The 20,398-nt window shown below is 34.8% G+C and overlaps 2 protein-coding genes across 2 annotated transcripts in view; one reads left to right on the forward strand and one right to left on the reverse strand.

The window, feature by feature from the left end:
• On the reverse strand, nucleotides 1-16,485 carry LOC106161529 (vacuolar protein sorting-associated protein 16 homolog). The gene is made up of 23 exons (XM_086995034.1): nucleotides 16,374-16,485; nucleotides 15,879-15,961; nucleotides 15,495-15,598; nucleotides 14,809-14,937; nucleotides 14,304-14,448; nucleotides 14,002-14,120; nucleotides 13,712-13,831; nucleotides 13,291-13,346; nucleotides 12,893-12,976; nucleotides 12,403-12,494; nucleotides 12,064-12,140; nucleotides 11,554-11,679; nucleotides 10,915-11,042; nucleotides 10,371-10,515; nucleotides 9,868-10,002; nucleotides 8,938-9,046; nucleotides 7,555-7,652; nucleotides 7,140-7,244; nucleotides 6,660-6,737; nucleotides 6,157-6,326; nucleotides 3,156-3,252; nucleotides 2,373-2,476; nucleotides 1-1,619 (listed from the first exon to the last, which is right to left on the reverse strand). The coding sequence occupies exons 1-23, from the start codon at nucleotides 16,421-16,423 to the stop codon at nucleotides 1,475-1,477; spliced, it is 2,499 nt and encodes an 832-aa protein (XP_086851160.1). The 5' UTR covers nucleotides 16,424-16,485; the 3' UTR covers nucleotides 1-1,474.
• Nucleotides 16,456-20,398, forward strand: part of LOC106161530 (phosphatidylinositol 4,5-bisphosphate 3-kinase catalytic subunit delta isoform-like) — a 24,933-nt gene continuing 20,990 nt past the window's right edge. The window contains exon 1 of the mRNA XM_086995033.1: nucleotides 16,456-16,610. The gene's annotated coding sequence lies outside the window, so the exon portion shown is untranslated. The remainder of the gene's footprint in view (nucleotides 16,611-20,398) is intronic.

The following is a 20,398-nucleotide window of genomic DNA, read 5'->3' on the forward strand; positions in this document are numbered from 1 at the left end:
TTGTTTTTCCATTATTTATTTAACCCTCTTTGTGGAATGTGACTGTCATGCAAGCAAAATAATGGGAACAGCTTCACTAATGTTGAAAAGAAAATACAAATAAATCAATAAATTAATAATATTTGTAAAGGCAATCTATTAAAAGAATTCTCCTAGGGATATACTGTCTAAAATATATTTCAATTTCATTGTGGTAAAGGGAAATTTTTTCCTACTCAAGAATCTTTGCTTGACTTGTCCCTGCATCTGGATAAGATGTCTAATTACATTTTTAATTTCATAAGTTAGTTTACAATGACACACTGGCTGGTCAAATAGAACAACATAACCTTCTGGACCTTCACCTACATGGCTTTGTTTTACACATGGCAATGACATGGTGTTTTGAATGGGGGCCCTGTACCATGTATAATATATACATTGTGATCTGCCATGAAAACTGAGAAGATAGTAACCACACTAGGTATGCTTCAGACAAACTTTTACTTAACATGATTTAATGAGTTTTATTGTTTTTAAGATCTGAATTGTGGAAATAACCTTTAAATTCTGTATAATTGAAAGATATAAACTTGACTACCAGTATTGGGGATTTTCAAACGTGTGGTGAGTTCCTTAAACTAAATACCCGCAAATAATCAAGTAAGAAAATGAATTACACCAATTAACATAAATTGCTCAATATTGAGTAAAAAATTCACCATCAAAGCCAGTTCTGAAGCTAGTTTGCTATAACAGCAATTTTATTTTGGACCAACCAGATGCTACAGATTTTTTTTCTTGAGGCAAAAAAAAAAAAAAAAAAAAATCTGTTTTCAAAGACAACCAATCAGATGTTGATCTGCACATTTTTTTTTAAATTGGTTAAAACAAAAATATGTAGGCTAGACCCCCAGTATGGAAGAGAAATACATGTAGACCACAGTTAGCTGTAAATCCCAGCAATTCACAACTTTTCATTTGATCTGTAATGGAACACAGTGTTCACAATTTGTTCAACAATGTCAAATCTGATATCATTAAGTCATTTGTGCCACTGTCACTGTTAACTTCTGTATAAAAAGCCCCATTCAACTTACTGAATTGTCTAAGATGATCACACCCTTACGCAACAGTCTATCTTTCCTGTGCCCATGACAACACAAGTACGATAAAGACTTAGCAGCATTAGTTAAAACACAGTCTTCAACTGATGATATTCTGCAAGAGACAATGCAATCAACAGGCTCATCAGTGTGGGAATGCATTTCTAGTTGCAATTTTTCTTTCACCATCTGTGCGCCAATGTGTATACAACACTTGTCAAAAGATGGGTTGGTAAAAAACACTGAAACATTGCTTGATGAGCATACCGTATCCCATAATGCAACATGGTACATATACATTAAAAATTTCCCTGCAGTGTGAAAATTTCGCACTGCATTTCTGTTGTTTTGAGGTCAATTTGATACGCTTGTCCAATAAAACACTATTGTTATCTTTTAGCGCCAAGCTGTGATTTCATGCCCGTTATTTGCGTAACAACGTCCTTATGCATTGGTCCACACTTGGAGAGGACAAAGTTGAGCTCCTCCTCATTTCTCTGTTGAAATGCTATCTCAGCTGCTTCCTTCAACTGACTAAAAAATAAGGCAACAAGACATCATTAATTAAACTAACCTTAAATGGTTGTACTAAAACATCATGAAACTAAGTTTTTTGGGTTCAAGTCAACAATATATTTGGAAACTGTAAAAAAAAAGAAACTTAAAAACATTTGGATGAAAAGCTATATCCACCCCCACCCCCCTCCCCCCCCCAAAAAAAAAAAAAAATCTTAACCTAAATATAGGGTGAATTCAATAGTATATAGGTTTTTGTATCTTTAAGGATTCAACATTCATTGCTTCTGCTGTCAGAAAATAAATAATGCTGAGCTTTGAAATTAAAACAAATTAACCTCTGTCTTTGACTAAAAATTTTGATAATAACAACAATGATACTAGGGTACACAATAATTTTTTTCAATTGTAAACTTGTCTATTAAACTTTTTTCAAGAAACTGTTATTTGGATTAATTATGTACTTTTGTTTTACTCCACAAACTTCAGAATTTCACTCTGGGAATGAATCTAATGAAAAGATGTTTTCAGTTTTCAATGTTCTGCTCTCTGAGAGAGAGAGAGAGAGAGAGAGAGAGAGAGAATAAAAGTTGAGAGAGAGAGAGAAAGAGAGAATAAAAGGGGTGAGAGAGAGCGAGAACCTGAGAAAAAGAATCTCCTTTGGCACAAAAACAGAAACTTTGATAACATAAGAAGAAAACATGATAAAAAGATTTATTATATAAAAATGAAGTGGAAAATATTGGAGATTACATGATAATTTTAACCTACCCCACTCGAACATGACACTTGACTTTGTTCTCTGGCGCCACTCTGGTGAGATATTTGGTGGCCTCGAAACGATTGTGATTTTCCATACACACCTCTATGAATGGCTGCAATTAATTTCACAATTTCACTAAAACTATCTCTATAACTCTTACATATATATCAGGATAGCAGCAACTGCTTTTTGTAATTAAAAACAAAACTTTTTTCCTTAACAAATGTGAAAATTTTAAGGAAGCAAATCTTTCTTTTTAAAATATTTTACTTTACCCGAAATATATCCCTACCTGTTCATTAATTTAAAGGGATAACAACTGTTCTTTTTGGAAAAAAAAAGAATGGATGTCGTGGGTTAAACAACAATTTCCCCATACTTACCAATGATTAAAGAATTCCACCCTGAACTTCAGAGATAACTTGAAACTTAGTGTAGAGGTACATGTAAGTTTTAACTTATCTCTGAAGCTCAGGGTGAGGAATCCACTCCTCAATGCAGATTTCAGAATAATTGTGATAAATACTGTTTTGGTGGTAAAATTTAATTAACAATATTTTCTATGTGTTGTATACAAAGTAATTATTGTGAAATATGAATCTCAAACGAAGAGTTGTTATCCCTTTAAAGTCAACTCTTTACAATTCAAAGGAAACTGTTACTGCATTCTGTCTGTATAAAAGTTAAAATAGTATGGCTGATATTCATGTAAAACTCATGTTAAATATCATTTTTCTATGTAAAAAATCATTCAATTTGTTTCTTCATAACTTAAAACATTTTATTTTTACCTCATAACCAATAGGTGACTTCTTAGTTTTGCTAAACCTATCGAGTTCCATCCAATCCCCTGCCTCCGCCAGTGCCCGGATCTTTAACCACCAGAATCTGAAGTTTAAATAATAATAATAATAATAATAATAATAATAATAATAATAATAGTAATGATAATAATAATAATAAGCACTGGTGGTATAAATAAATAGAGGAGTTACATTTGTACATTTATATTACATGAATTTCTTGGGTGACAGGTGTTTACAGTTAACGTAATAAAAAATGACATTATCAGCTGTCATAACAATAACAGATATACTGTTAATTTCAGAAAATTAAGCACCTGCCACGAAGAAAAGTTAAGCATACATGGCCAGGTGTAAGTTGGAGCTTTTGTCTCCACTGAATACCTTGGGCTCTAGTACGTCTTTTCAAACTTTTGGGGTAGGAATCTGTATACAATTTTACAAAATAATAAAAAAAAAAACAAACTTTTAGCCTTTCAGTAACATAATATTAAGATGTTAATTCTTTGCCACTAATTCCGACCAAATGCCACCATTTAGTTTCAAAAAGCACAACTTTAAAAATGCCAAAAGGGTATCATCTTATATTTCCCCTGAAAACAGTAGTAAAAACAGATCAGATATTTTCTCCTTTTTTTTCTGTGTTATACATGTGCAGTTAAGTGTCATACTTAAAAGAACTGGAGAGATAGATAAATGGGTAATATGAAGCAGGTGCAGTTTAAGAACTTTTTTTAGCTGATCAAGTGTTTAATTTGGTTTATCCTTTGACATGTTGACTTTACTCAATTCATATGAGACTAGCAGAAGTGGTATTTATGTGTCACAAGGAACCTACGCTTGCTTCACATGTAACTTTAAGGCGAAAATTTAGTAAACTCCAAAGGATAAATGTTCACCAGTCCACTTAAAAATGGTTACTATGGGTTCATTCCCATTGAAACTATCCGTCCAACTCCCTGGGGACTCTCGCTGAATGCAATCAGCTTAACAGATTTAAACAACTCTTGTTTCAACTCATATAATCCCCAACTTTCTGTTATTCTACTCAATGCCAGGAGAAGGTGTGTTAATCTGTTACAGGGGCAGATCCAGAGACATTTTCTGACAGCCCTATAAATTATCTTTGTTGATCCATCCTCCATTTTTGACCGTCTTCCAACAGAAAAAATTAGATAACCGTCAATTTAAACTTGAAAATCTGACCGTCATCCGGAAGACCCTGAAGCAGCCTAAATCAGCCCCTGTGTTAAACTAATTGCATTCAGCGATAGCCCCCATGTACGAAGACCAAGAGTATCAATGGGAATTAGCCCTATAACTCTAAACCTGTTTTCATTTTTATCGAGGCACAGAGTTTCTTGGACAATTCAGACATGATAAAAGGTTGTCTGATGAGTTTGCCATTTAGTGACAGAGTTCCAAATAAGTGGAAGGGTCCAGGAGGCCACTCAGGCCAATGACACTTTGGCTCCAACAAAGTCAGAAATCTGCCTACAGTTGAAAAAATCTCACCCTGTGTCTGGGGAAAGGTCAAACTATCGTGCCTCGTAAGAGAACAATGTCAAGTTTAATTTCTTAAGAAGCAACTTAATTTTTAAAAACAAACTTTTTACAGTTAGGCAACTTGGTGAAAAGATATAATTCACTGATACACAAATGACAATGAAAATATAAGATAAACATATTTTAAAAATGTACACCGTTTCTCTTAATTGCATATAAACTGAGAAAAAAAAAAAAAAAAAAAAAAAAAAAAACCTCAATGTTATGGAATGATTTGATTAAAATTCTGTAAGTGAAACAAGTATATTTTAATTTAACAATTTATAAAAACATTTATAATAACAAAAGGATTAAGTACATATTTTATGATTTTTAAAGTTTCAATAAAAAAATTAACAAAACCAGTAGGATGATAGCTAGATATCCAGAAATAAGATGTTATAAATGAAACTAATTCAAAACATGTTCATATGCATAGTAGGTACCTTGAAAAAATTTAAGGAGTGGACTGAAATTCTATTGTTCTTGTTTTTCTTTTATTTGTCCTGTCATTTATGATTTACATAGTATGTAAATCAACAAGTGGGCCCCTTGTTGCCTAACATATCCAAATCTCATCTCACAGTTAGGCAACAATGCTCTGCGATTGCAACCATCACAGCTGTAGCAACCCATTGAATGGCATACAGCATTGGGTGAGAGTCACAACTGTCACAATCACAACTACACCATCTCTTGGAAATGTTAGCAAGGGGTTAATTTCAATGTTTTTAACACATATCACACCTGTTCAGATAGAGGGGCTTTTGAATTAATCATAATATTCCAAAGTGAAAGACATAAGGTAACAAAGAGATAAACAGATTTTTAGACTACACTGCAAGACAACAATACCATATTGGAAAATGAATTATTAATGGCAACAATATGAATGTGGGCTAAAATATTCATGCATTTATATCAAATTTCAAAATGGTGAGAAAAATTCAAAGAACTGTATTTATTTACTTATTATTCTTTGGTTCTTTTCTTTGAACACTCAACAAACCTAAGAATTTGGTTTCTTGCTTTGAAGTTAGTTGAATTATTCTTAGAATAGTCAAAATAAGGTCAAAAATATTAGAACTGGATACAGTATTATCAAGGTGGCTCCAGGGAAGCAAATGCAGTGCAATGCTTGGTAGTTTGCAAAAATTAGTGGGTCTCGACTAAAAATTATATTTCCCTTTTTTGAATATGACAGCAAATGAAACCAGCTTTTCATACTTTCTTTTTTAAAATGAAGTTCTTTCTCTTCTTTCCAAGGAATGGAAAGACTGTTACTTTCTACTTGATGTTTTTCTAAAGTAGTTTTTCTTTCAAATAAGAAAAAAAGCTTATTATTTTTCTTTTTTTCAAGGCATAAACCAACTTTTTCTTTTCTTTCTTTTTATTTTAAGTGTGGGAAGGGGGGTATACCCCTTCGACTTTCAAAACTACTCACCTCCTATCTGGAACCTTAAATTCCTTCTTCAGCGTCTCGGCTAACTTGTGGTTGTTCTCCTTCACCAACTGGTACATAGTGCGATGTAGGGACAGGTTCAGATACGGCTTGTTCAGCTCCTCCTCCATCTTACGCTGGTATTTTAGAAGTTTTACTTGTTCCTCTGTTACCTAGAAAAATATCTGCGTATGTAATACTATATAATTCAAACATAATTGCAACGAAGACATATATTACAAACATTTGGACAGAAAAGTGGTATTCTGGGAGGCCTTCTGTATTTTGGGGTTGCTTATGTTGCCAAATAAAAAGTAGTAAAAGTTTTCACTTTCTAACAGCCAAAAGTATGATTTTTTCTCTTCTGTTTATTCACCTATTAATTTACAAATTTATTCAGTCATTTCTATATGGTCCATATGTATTTACCACTTCTATATTTTCTGTTCATTATTTTTTCTTTCTTTCTTTCAGCATCAATCAATCAATCAATCAACTCCACCTACCTTAGCTGCCCACTCATTTCTGGCTTTATTATAGCACTCCATGGCGGCCATTAGGCAGTCTATGCGGGACTCTAGGCGCTGAAATAAAGACATGTACCCACTGAGCTGGAATTGTATGTTGAAGAGTTTTACACTTTAACCATTTTATAATGAACTTTCTGCAAACCCATCTCACTCTCAGTCTTTAAACAATAACAGTTACATTTTCAAAAGGCGTTTAATTTTCTGAGCACGTTTTTCAAAATGTATTATTCACCATTTATTTGTACTTAGTTTCCATGAACTCAACTGAGCATTTTTAATGAACTTCAGACTCCAAATATTTTAACAATAACACTTACTATAATTAAATTGATTATTATTTTCTAACACCAGGCTCACTGCAGCATTTGCACTGCAGCCAACTTGCCATGTGCAATGATAAAATTTGTTCATTCTGAAATTCAAGACAAGCTGACAAATGTGCATCCTGGCACTTACCTCCTCTGTGTAGCACTCTTTGACCCTGCAGTCCCCTTCTTCCTGGAAATTGTCCTCCTGGTAATAGAGATCTTGCAGGTTCTTCAGGTTCTCTTGGCGACAATACTGGAATTATTTACAATATATTTCATGAAAAGATCAACTGCATGTCTTGCATTTTGTCTAGGCTTTTTCTCTTCTATTTATTACCTTCATTATCATTGTTATTATTATTTTTATTATTATTTATTTTTTTTTTCTTTTCTCTGGATTGAAAAGATCCATTTAGACCCCAAAAACTTTGTAAAGCAGGCTGACGTCATTTATCTGGCATTAAATAAACCTACTAGTATATCTTGTACTATGTAACTGATCTGAGTTTTGATTATCACATAACTATTATTATTATTATTATTATTATTATTATTATTATTACCTGTAAATATAAAGCATGTGCCACTGGCATGTTCCTGATGGTCATGTAGAAATCTCCTAAACTCATCTTCTCCTTAAGGTTCAGTATCACCATATACACTGAAAATATACGATTTTAATATGTGATTTAATTAACACAAGCACACATACATGTATATTCAACATTACTCACTTTTTTCTAATAATGAACAAGTTCCTTGGGTTATCTACCGACATAATCTGAAAGTCATGGTTGGACATTAATTAAGCAGGGGGAAGGAACAATGGTTCTGCCTTCCTCTTCAGTTGGAAGGGATAAATTTTGGGAATCTAGGATGCAATTTGGGACTTGTAACAGTGTCTGCTGGTACACATAAATCATGCTACCAGCCTATACTGTTAAAGACAGGGCCAGTTTATCTGCTTACTCAGGTGTGTGTCTCTACTTTCTATCAATTCAGACAGGGCCAGATAGACTGGGTTCCCATACTTAGATCGATCCATCTGGATCGACGTAACTCCCTGGGGGTTCACGCTTAATTGCTATCAGCTCAAGAGGCTTATATGTCTGTCACGCCTACCGAATCAGCTAGGGTGAAGATAATTACCTTCTAACAGTTTTACTAGGCGTGACAGACGTTTAAGCTGGCTAGTTTGATAGCAACTTAGTGAGACTTCCCAGGGAGATAGATCGATCCAAATATCTTAGGAAATGGTCCCTTAGAGCGCATTCTCAACGAATTAAGCCAGGCTTTACAAAGCCGGTGACCTAAAAATGGCGGACGTACATGAAAGAAAAACCGCCTAATCTTTTAATAGTCTCTCCGCCTCCCCACACGTCGTCCCTGCGGGGTACAGTAATTAAATCGCGTCTCCGTTCGCCATGCGGAAGCTACCTGAGAAATATTAAGTGCGCATGCTCATCAGTTAAACTCATGGTGAAGAAAGCATGGCGGCTGAAGGCGATCGAAGGAAAAAAGCTCTTCTGTTCTATTATCTTTGAAAACAGAGACGAAAAAGGAATAATTTGGCCCGTAGAGCAGCAATGAATCGACTATCTATGGAGATAATATCACCAGAGATATTCACGGAAATATTAATGTTCGGAGCCGAGATTTAATTACTGTACCCCGCAGGGACGACGTGTGGGGAGGCGTGTGAGAGGCGGAGAGACTATTAAAAGATTAGGCGGTTTTTCTTTCATGTACGTCCGCCATTTTTAGGTCACCGGCTTTGTAAAGCCTGGCTTAATTCGTTGAGAATGCGCTCTTAGTCTACCAACTTAAGTACTGGGTTATGTGTCTCCCCTTTTTATTGGCTTAGACTGTCAGTTAGTTTTCAAACCTAAACTACTGTATGTGTCTCCCCTTTTCTACTGGCTTAGCCAGGCAATAAATTTACTTACTCAAGTCTGTGTCTCCGCTCTCTATTGCCTTAGACAAGGCAAGTTGTTCTTTCTTCATCTTCATCAGCAAGGGAACCTGCTCTGCAGCACGGGGTTCATAGTCCAACAGCTGATAATGAGGATGAAAAGACTGTGAACATACACCAAATATGCAATTTGTCATTTTACTACCAAATCAAAGCTCAACTATCTGAGTATAAGGGTGCTTTCCCAGAGATTTAGATCGATCTAAAGATTAAGATTTAGATCGACCTAACTCCCTGGGGGTTCACGCTAAATTGCAGTCAGCCGAGCGGGCACCATAGTTAATTACCCCCTTACAGCTTTTAGTAGGCGGGACAGACGCTTAATCCGGCCAAGCTGACAGTAATCTAGTGAGACTCCCCACAGGGATAGATCGATCTAAAAATCTATGGAAATGGGGTGTAAGTAGTTCTAAAGAGAGCAAAATGGAGAAAAAAAATCTGAAAAGAAATAAACTAACAGTAAAATTACATCTGATTCACCAAAAGAAAAGCACATAATGCTGTGGCAACGTGCCGCCTGCTTTGAATGTATTTACTATGTATATCTATTGTAGAAATAAATCTGTTCAAAAAAAAAAAAAAAAGAAAGAAAAAGAAAAAAGGCAAGGACATACTCCAAAATGGCTTCCAAATTTATGATGGCATTAACTTACAATTTACCTTAAAATGAATCAATACACATTAATTGGCCTTTTTATTTCTAAAAACCAAAAGAAACAGCAGATGACTTATGAGTAAATACCAACCTTGAGGGTTATTGCTTAGAAGAGGAAAATGGTTGTCAGATAATCATTTTGAAATTCATTTTATTAGGAGAAACAAATAGAGAATACTGCAGAAGTAAGAGGACTAAATGGACAGAAGGAAAAGAAACTAAAATTTCAATTTTTTCCATTATATGTACCCTTGTTGCCAGCTCAGGTCTGCCCACATCCAAAGCTTTATTAGCAATTTCAGAATACGAAACACCAGGAGTGTCGCCCAACTTCTGAGATATAGAACGCGCTATGGCCTCATCCTCAACGCCAGTTTGTTCAACCTGAAACACACAAGTTTATACACTATGTATCAGATATTTAGTTTTCTCCAAATCATTCCAAATCAATTTTTTTCTATAGTTTACATGTGCTGAGTATATCTAAGGGTCATGCAAAATCTTTACAGGAAAACAACTTAAGACAGCCAATTAAGACTCTGGTGCTGGTGACACGATAGTTAAATCTTAAAATAATCTTGGCTACAAAAACAAGAATTTTTGATATTTATTAAGAATTTTATTTCTTATACATAAACCCCCTCACAAATATGCTAAATTAGTAAAACCATATATTTTGTTCAGCACTAATATCCAAATAACAGAGTACCCTTCCCTCTCTTTCAATAGAGTTACAAATATGGATCACAAACCTTATAACAAGCCCAGTGCGCCATGATACGACTGGCGCCATCTGCCTCAGGTATCTTGAGATACTGACAAATCCTCACTGCCAGGGGGTAGTGGCGCCGCACCACCAGTCTGTCTATTAGCACCGGTAAGGTCAATGATTGCAATCTGGTCAGGTCAAAGTCAATAAAGGTCATGCTTGAAAAATAGATCTTACCTTGATAATTCTAAAATTAAAAAACAACAATAACAACAACAACAAAATAACATCTAATTGAAACTTAATAAAATAGGTAAATTATCTAAGTTTTTTTTTTTTCAAAAATGTTAACAAAGTTATGTTTTCTTGGTAACTGCACAACAGTATTTTAATTTTAATTTAGTTAAAAACAAAAATGAATCAGATTCAATTAAAATGTAAAGTGATACGTGTAAGAAGAAGCAGTTTTATTTTGCTAACCTTATTTCATGTTAAAAATAACCTCCTATATCCCTTACTCTTTTCAATTAAATTTTAAATCATTTTTTGTTATTTTACAACACTGTTAAGTCATTAATTAAGGATACTGTGTGTAGGTTAGAGGTAGACCCACAGTGTAATCTCTAACTGCATTCAGCACTCTCAGCATCTGACACATGTTCACAAAGGTTTCTGGTCTCACGTCTGTCAGGAAACATTTTCCAAATGACGCTGCCTGTAAGAGAAAATAAATAAAATGGTTTACAGTACAAAATTAACTTTTAGGTCAATGCTACATAAAAAAATGTACAGCTGTACTATCTGGAAAAAGTGTGTCAAAAGAGTTTCAGATTCATATTTGAAGTCATTTCAGAATGCAGCATTTTCAAGATGTGAAGAAAAGAAATTTAAAATTATTTTCATGGTAGATTTAGTCTGTCTTTACTGATTCTAGGCAAACATGCCATGAACATCTAAGCATTTTACTACAAATAAATCTTTCAATAGCCACTTGCACCCCATTTCCATAGATTAGATCGACCTACTTTAGATCGACCTAACTCCCTGGGGGTTCACGCTAAATAGCTGTCAGCCGGGCGGACACGAAAGTTAATTACCCCCTTACAGCTTGTAGTAGGCGGGACAGACATTTAAGTCGGATTATCTGAAAGTAATCTAGTGAGACTCCCCGCGGGGATAGATCGATCTAAAATCTATGGGAATAGAGCCTTATACTTTTAGCTTACTCTGAGCAGTGCCTTCTGACTCTTGGGCTCATACTCATAACCAGCGCCCTCTATACATTGTTCAACTGCCAAGTCCAACTTGTCCTTGATCATTCTGATGTATTCGTCTGCTCGCTGACTTCCTTTCTAAATAAAACAAAAAGATAGCAGTTAAGCTAGTTTCATTTAAAATTCACACAAAAATTTATTATATGATTTGAAAGTACTGAGAGGTGATTAAGACAAAGTTCATTTTAGCAAGGAGTTTCTGCAAGAAACCATGTATTTGATAAGGTCTTGAAATAATATAAAAGAAACTCAGAAGTGTTTGCCAGTAATTTATTATTTTTCTAAATAAAAACCTGATTAAATACCCCCTTGCAATTCGATAATATTCAAACTCTGTGAAATGCCTCGTTAACAAATGAATTAATTATTTCAAATTACAATGAATAATGTTACCACACTTTCTGTGAGGCACAAAATCTGAATTAATAACATGGCCATCCAAGAACAAGATTCACGACTCACCCCAAACTCCCTAGAAGCTTCATATAACATGGCACCAGGAGCCATAGAACCAATCTTGAAGATTTCTTCAACAACAGCTGGAATTAAAAAAATAATACACTAAAATATTTTTAAAAATACAATTTGGATTGCTTTGTGCAGAGAACTGGAAACGAAAATGGCAAAAACAAAGTAATTTGCTAAAAATAATTAATTCTTAAAAAGTTTCATAATTTAACTTGGTATCCAAAATTTTCAACAATCAACTCAGCATTGTGTTTCTTTGTAGATTGAAAATTTTCTCTTTCTCCTTCTTAGCTCTTTTACAGGTGTCTCTCTCTCTCTAACTGATAAACTTACGTGGAACTCTCTGTAAAAATTCATGTGTATCATTCCCTATGATTCTGAGCCCATCTATTTCCTGCACCAAAGTCACTGGAGTATCATAGCTGTATGTAGAAACAGTTAAGGATTCCCATGCTTTACAGTCTAAATATCTTTATAGATAATACAAACATTTTAAAATGGTTTTTAATGAAGTCATGCCAAAGAATATTAGGTAATTTTTTCACAGATTGATTTCCGCAAATTCGGACATCAGCATTCCTCTGACAAAAATATGAAATGTCAATGTCATCAAAACATGTAATTTTTTTCACACATCAATATAATAGTACAATAAATATTTAGCATTATCTATTACTGTTGTAACTCCTTGATCTAACTTAAAGGTAACTGACTTTTTTGCCTAAAACGTATGACATTAAACACTTCAACCGACTACCATAAGAATCTAATAACATGTAGAGTTTTAACATGTCAATAAAGATTTTATAAAATCAGTAAAGGATATTTCACCCAATCTTTAGAAGGTCCTACCATCAGGAGCAGGTTTAGCTCTGCCCAGTAACTTACTATAGAACCTGTACCACACCTGAAAAGAAGGTAAGTTGTCTGTTGAGATAGCATACTTCACTATTAGACAGTGTCAAGTTGGCTTTGACAAAAATGTCTTAGTTTTAAAGTCAGAATTAGGAGCACAAACACATTAGCTCTTATTTCTTATTTTTGTCTATAAATAATAGATTTTAAGTGTAAAAAGAACACTGCAAAGTATATTGATTGCAACATGTATTGAAATGTGTGGTATTGTATTTGCACTTTTGTGTATTCAGTGACATAAATATTGTAAATGACTTTGATAAAATATAAATAAATAAATAAATAAATAAAATAATAGGCACTCACCAACAAAGTTGTGTGGGTCTCACTGCACTTTTAGTATTAAATTCACAGTAAACTTTCTGCAACAGAAAATATATTTAATCACTTCTTTAAAATGAAAAATAAAGCAGTTTCAATTGCAGAGAAAAATAATAAATAGAATGCAAATTTGGGATTTTTATTGACAAAATGGCATGCTTGTAGAGGTGGGATGGGGTAGACTTTTTTGAGAGAAAAAAGCAGCCATCCCTAGTCATTCTACCCCCACCTTACCCCAGGGGGAGAGGGGGTCTGGCCTTGTAATTTTGAGAGAAAGAAACACCCTTCCTATCCCCTTCTACTCCCACCCCACCCTCCCCAGCCCAACTTTTAAATATTAACTTTGGAACATGACATCAGCAGCCATACAGCACAATGACAAGACTGTTACAATGTATCTTCTCACCTGTAAATCAGCAGAGCCGATCCACAGGAGCCCTGTGTTTGTAAACAGAGCCAGGTATTTATTGTTGAAGGACACTGACATCTCTATAAATGACTCCACTGAGATACTCACTTCTACTGTCTGAAATGATGGTAGGAAAAATTCTAATTTTTAAAGCAATTGTAAGACACTTAATAATAAAAATTCAAAGTAATTTTGAAGAAGTCAAGTTTTAAGTTATGTTTCAAGTTTCACAGGTGTTCTAGTTTACAAGTTGGTTGTTGGCATGACCGAGTATCTGTAACCTTCACCTGCTGTTGATATTGTCCTCCATGGTCCAGTAAAAACAATTCATTCTCCTTTGCCACCAGAGCTCTGGTCTGTCTGTCCTGGTTAATGATGGCCCAACTACTGGGAGGAGCTTGGAGACCTGTCAGTTAAAACACGTGTAGAGCATAAGACATGAAAAATAATAATTTTCTTGGAGTAATTAAAAAAGGAGAGGCCATTACAGGATTAAGTGGTCTCCCTTTCATGTAGGTCTGCCATATTTAAGCTGTGGACCAGTTAGCACTGGGATCTTCTCATTCTGAGAACGACATGTGTTATTTACCTGGCACCTCAGCCAGTCTTCTTACTCTGGGGTCTTCAATATTATTACATACAAATATCCTGTATGTGCTGGTCAGTACAGCAATCCCCGTAGTATTGGCTGTCTGGAATATCTTCACTTCCAGCACCTTGGTGTCCTTGACCTCCTGTAAACAAAGAAGGCAGCAAATGCTGTCAAATGTACAGACATAAAGGAGATCATGAGGATGACAGGGGATAAATTAGCCTTAGGGTTTTTGGTCAGTTATGATGCAATGTGACAAAATGCTAAAAAGCATGATCACCACCACTAGGTTCACTAACAATTAAAAAATTTATTAATATAAAAAATGCAACAGAAATGCAATAACTGGTCAATACATAAATTTACAGATTTAATTTTTGTTTGTTTGTTTCACTGTCAAAAGCTTTCGATGAAAATAATATCAGTGGGTAAAAAAAATAATTTTCTGAAAATCACAATGGAGCAGAATGATTGTGTGTCAGTTAATCTCTGACCAACTTACTGTTCCCAGGCTGAAGGTTCTCTTGAAATTTCCAAATATGTCATAGACCAGTACACTGCCATCATCCTGTACGCAAAGAAGATCTTCCGTGTTTGACCAACCAAGCTGAATAACACGACCACTGTTCCACTGAAAAAGAAAAAAAAAAACTCAGAAATTTAATTACCTAATTAATTATGATATCCAATTTAAAAAAGAAATAGTTGTCATTTTTGCTACTGAAAAATAATATCTTCTGTTATGAACCGGTCTGAGAATTTTTAATGTTCCACACATTGTATAATTTCATTTTGTGACATACTTCCAGTAATTTTGTTCAAATTTGTTTCCAATTATCTGATTAGTAGTTTCAAAGTTGTTTCATATTTCACTAGTCCCCTGCCAAATTTACTGGTCAATTGCCACTGAGCAGAGGCTAACACAGCATATGTCTTAGGCTGTGTTCAGATAAAAAATTGTTGGTCCAGCAGGATTGATCCATCTCTGTGGGGTTTCTCCTGAATTCTCCTGAATTGTCTAGGGCCATCCCTTCCAAAAGCTAGGAAATGTAATTACATCCTAGCTTCTGGAGGTGGCAGTCCAGACAATTTAGCTGTTTAGATTGAGTGCAAGAATCCCTAAAGAGATACACTGTAGGTTGATCTTGCTAGATTGGTGACTTTTAATCTGAACACAGCCATACTCACAGTGAACCTGGTGATTTCTCTTCCAGCAGCAGAATAGATATATACTGTGGGTTTGATGTTTCCTTGCACTTTGGCTACTAATTTACTCTCATCCTGGATCAGGGCTGGAAAAAAAAGACCGAAAAATACTCTTATGCCTACATAAAAACTGGTTAAGCCATATTAGTCCACTTATATCAAATTGTTACTTTAGGGTCTAAAATAAGTAGAATCTGCTTATATTTTGAAACAGGCACAGTCTTCCATTTACTTTAACAGCTACTTTTTTCGGAATGGCTCCCAGTGATTTTGTATTTCCTGTGCTTCAGGAAAGCTGGGCCTGTCATACTGAATAAATTAACTTAAACTTGATACATCCCCAGTGACTCTGTCAATCATTTCTACCTATAGGACCTCCATATGGTGCCGTGGCGACATTATACTTGTACAAGTCCTGCATCCATTCCATCTGATACAGCTCTGTTTTCCTGATGAAACAACAGCATAGGCATTAAAATTCAAGTATGTTAGATGTGACAGTGTTTTAGGTGTGACGGAAATACTTGAATGAATTATATTCAACAGCATTAATTTTGTAATAAATTATGAGGCTGCACCATTGGGAAATTATTGTTGGATGATTATTACATTATGGAACCATCCCCTGTGTTGCTTTTAACTGTTTTAATCCTGGTAATATCACATATAAATGCCAGGAATTATTAGGGAGGGGGGGGGGCGGATGGGGGGGGGCAACATCAACAGAAACAAAACAAGAAAATGCAGCTGGCCCGCTTAGCTAAAAAAGAATCATCACCTCTGTTGCCAATAAAATTATAATGACATTTAAATGCACGACACTTTATTGCAGTATAAAGCGTCTGCCAGCACGGGACATACCTGTAAAAGACTTCCCCTAAGGGATTCCAGTCCGCAGTAGCCAGCGCCATGTTTTCAGCTTGTCATGTGACTTCCTTGTCGTATCGGTGCATTATCATTTCCATTTCAGACTTAAAGAGGAAGAGGTACAAACGAACTTTGTCAAACAAAAAATATGTTACAAAGCATTTCTTTCATTTCAAGATAAGAAGATACAAAACAAGATGTAAAGAAGACATACAACTGGTTTTTAAGCAGGTGAGTTTGGGTTCAGGCTTTAAAACTAACTTGCCCTAATTTTGAATGTAAATTGGGTCACACAATTTCGTTCTCTCGGAAGTTTTCAGGAAGACTTTATTTGAAGTTTTTAAAGTCTAGTTACTATGTAAATGTTTCTTTGTTTCTCCACATATAAGGAAATTCTTTTTGGATATTATGTAGAATTTATTTATTCATCAGCTGTTGAACGGGGTGAGTTATTTGACGACTCTTCAGTCTCAATTTTATTTTATTTTTTTTTTTCGTGCATTATTTGTATTACAAATTCAGTCTTATCAGTCTTTACTCGCGCGTTGAGGAACGGGATACTTAAACATTTGAATCACAAAAAACAGTTTTACTCCCATGCAAAATTAACACAAACTGATGCTCTGAATTCAAATTTCAAATTCTGCATGCATCTATATTTTGCAAAGATACCTCCAGCTGTTTGGGACGTTACCCCCCATGTTACCCCCCCCCCCCCTCCACCCACTGCAACATTGAAGATGACCCAAAGTCTCGCAACTTAGCATAAAAGCAAGCCAGATTGTGTTAGATTTTTAGGAGATTGGGGTCACATATAATGGCATAGTATATCTATTTTTCATGGTGTTTTTCTTGCGGTTTTCTTTTACATTCAGTAGAATGAATAATGTGCACAATACTATTTATACATGTATAGTAAGTTCAGTTTTTCATGTTAGTCTGTATTGCTTTCTTAGAAAATCTACAGTTTCACTTTGATGCATGTATTCGTGAAAAGTTTAGCCTGTGGCTTTGTTATCTCAGTAAAACGGCCTGTTGTTTGGCTTCTTTGACTTTCGACCACAAAGCCTGACTTAAGACCACAAAGTCCAGTTCTGAAGCCAGTGAAGCAAGACAAAACATTTTAACCTGGTCCTTGTGATATCATACTTTCTATCTAGTCAGAGAGTGGTTATTTCTGTTAATTACTTAGTGTTGGAAAAAGGAGAAATTGACTGTTAAAATGATGACATAGTAGTTTGTAAAGATTTCTTTTCTGAAGTAAATTATCACAGTAGGTAGTTATTCATGTATCTTTTAATTCAGACGCATATTGGCTAGGATCACATGAATGTGGGCTAGAACATTTAATTGTTTGGAAAGCTGTTGAGTTGTTTGTTTATGCTTGTACCCCGATAAACAATCATTTGGGACCTGAATGAATCCAGGTCAGTCAGTTAAGTTATAGATATAGGATAACATGGTCAAGGATAAACCTGTGATCTAGAAATAATAAGGTTATCATTATATATTTATCAAACTGAAATATCAAACTCAATAAAATGTGCTGAAAATGTCGCCATAAATCTCATTTGTCTTATAACTTAAATGCAAATGTCTAACTCAGTTTATCTGGTTGAAAATAATATAAAGCTTAAAACTTGTATTTGTTGTTGGACAGATTGTCAGTGTTGTTCAAACTATTTCAAAGATTTAGCATTTTAAAGCAAAAAATATGCTAGATTGAACATTTAACATACTATAGTACCTTGGCTAAAATATGTATATAAGCGGTACGATCAAAGGAAGTTATATAGGTCACTTATGCAATTATTGTTTTCCCAGGGACTTAACTCTCTTTACACTGACTTTCCCTGTCAACCAAGGTCTAATGACTAAAATTTTTTCCAAAAAATTATTCTCCAATGATTTGGTATTGAGCTTCTTATGCCAGTCTAATGGCCTTAATCTTTTCAGGTGATGTTTTGACTTTGACTCGCGAGGTGCTCTATTTTAAGATGAAAGTGAAATCATATATTTAAATTATAATGTTTTTCTTTTTCTTTGTGGTGCATTTTATACAGATTTTTAACCTTGTGCAACAAACCTTTATTACATTGCATTAGTTTAGTCAAGTAGTTATTGAAGCAAGGGTGGGGGGGGGGGTGTCATCCTGTCAACTGAGTTAACCAGATTACGATCTCCAATTAGGAGTCTAAACATGTCTTTGGTCAGGTTAAGTATGTGTGTCCTTACAGATCAACAAAGGAGGTTTTGTGTTGTAAACAACACTGTGGCATCATCTCAGGTGGGGCAATTACTCTCTAAATAGAAGCAAAACTGATGATTACATAACCCAAACAGTGCCTGGATATTTACACCTCAAAATGATTACTGTTTATTCAAAATGTTTGGAGTTGACACTTTATTTTGTATCAGTCATTTGTAAATTTTTGTTTACAACTGAAAGGAGATATCTTGAAAATGAAAACAATATGGTGAATAAGAGAAGTGTTTGAAATTTGTAAGACATGAGATAATATGTGTGGAAAGAAATGTTTTCAAGATATTTTTTGTGCTTTAATACAAGGTTGCAATATTTTTGCATATTTACTATCTTGGACAAGGGAAAACTTTTTTGTGTTAACTGTTAATTTCTGACTTATGATGAGACTTTTTAGAAGGGATGGAGGATGTCTCTAAGCTAGGACCCCAAAATGTAGAAAATTTATTTAAAAAATTGATATGGTATGAAAATATGGAGATAGTATTACTATATATATCTATAAGCGATACTGATTCAGACGTTAAAAAGGCTACACCTAGCTATAAATACACCATTTATTCCAGACATATTGATTCCAGTATCGTTTTATAACAGATCATTTCAAACATTTGGTGCTTGACATGTTTGATGAGTAAACAAAGTTGTTGTTTTTACCTAAGATCTAATAAACAGAAAGATTGGACACTCGGCGATTCTTCAAAGGGTAATCCGATTAACTGTGGAAAGACGTTCGTACGGCGGAAGTAGTCAGTCGCGTTGTGATCGTGCGCAGGTAGAGCTCTGTTGCATGTGGGCGATTTCAAGGTAGGTAAATTACCTCTTTTAGTCTTGTAGTTTCTCTGAGAATGTATGTGCAGAAGGGAAAACTAACAGGGTTCACTTGTGTGTAAAATATGCAATATTTTGGAGCAGATATTATCGTGAAAATTTGCCTTCAATCCGTTGTTGCATTCAAATTAGCAATATGGCGACAGACAAGCGAGTTTGAATGCTTTGTTACCTAAGGTCTAACACGGGGAGTTTAACTTTATGTACGTTGGTTTTTATATTACTGATGACTGAATAACACTGTCGTTTTATTGGTTGATAATTTAATTTATAGTAGCTTCGTTTTCTATGAAAATTTAAACAATACTTCGGGCAATAAAGCAAAATGGCGGTGCTGATCATAATCGCCGGGGTTAAAATGCACAGCCGAACACGAAAGTGGATCTAAACAATGCGTTGGCAGTTTAACTTTGTCCATCTAAAAAAGTAGTGGAAGGTCGTAGGGTCAAACTTAGCTAAAATTTAGCTTTTTTTCTTAGGAATATTTAACGGTAAAAATGACAATAACACAAGATGGCGGCGACTTTTGTTATCGATGGGCTTCAAATGCACAGCCGAACACGAAATTAGATCTGTACTATGCATTGGCAGTTAAACTGTGTTCATCTAAAAAAGTAGAAGAAGGTCGTAGGGTCAAACTTAGCTAAACTTAAGCTTTTTTCGTTAGGAATATTTAACGGTAAAGATGACAATAAAACAAGATGGCGGCGACTTTTGTTATCGATGGGCTTCAAATGCACAGCCGAACACGAAATTAGATCTGTACTATGCATTGGCAGTTAACCTGTGTTCATCTAAAAAAGTAGTGGAAGGTCGTAGGGTCAAACTTAGCTCAAATTTAGTTTTTTTTCTTAGAAATATTTATCGGTAAAGATGACAATAAAACAAGATGGCGGGGACTACAACTGGTGATATTTTTATCCAG

This window comes from Lingula anatina, chromosome 9 (assembly GCF_051362555.1).
Source record: "Lingula anatina isolate TDL-2025a chromosome 9, LinAna3.0, whole genome shotgun sequence".
Classification (NCBI taxonomy): Eukaryota; Metazoa; Brachiopoda; class Lingulata; order Lingulida; family Lingulidae; genus Lingula; species Lingula anatina.

Excerpts from the sequence above, each read along its gene's own strand:
- LOC106161529 (XM_086995034.1), bottom strand. The coding sequence starts at position 16,423 with ATGGCGCTGGCTACTGCGGACTGGAATCCCTTAGGGGAAGTCTTTTAC. Across the intron at positions 14,121-14,303 it reads AAGACTGGCTGAGGTGCCAG|GTCTCCAAGCTCCTCCCAGT; the intron begins GTAAATAACACA and ends TTTAACTGACAG. Across the intron at positions 11,680-12,063 it reads AAGCTTCTAGGGAGTTTGGG|AAAGGAAGTCAGCGAGCAGA; the intron begins GTGAGTCGTGAA and ends TGTTTTATTTAG.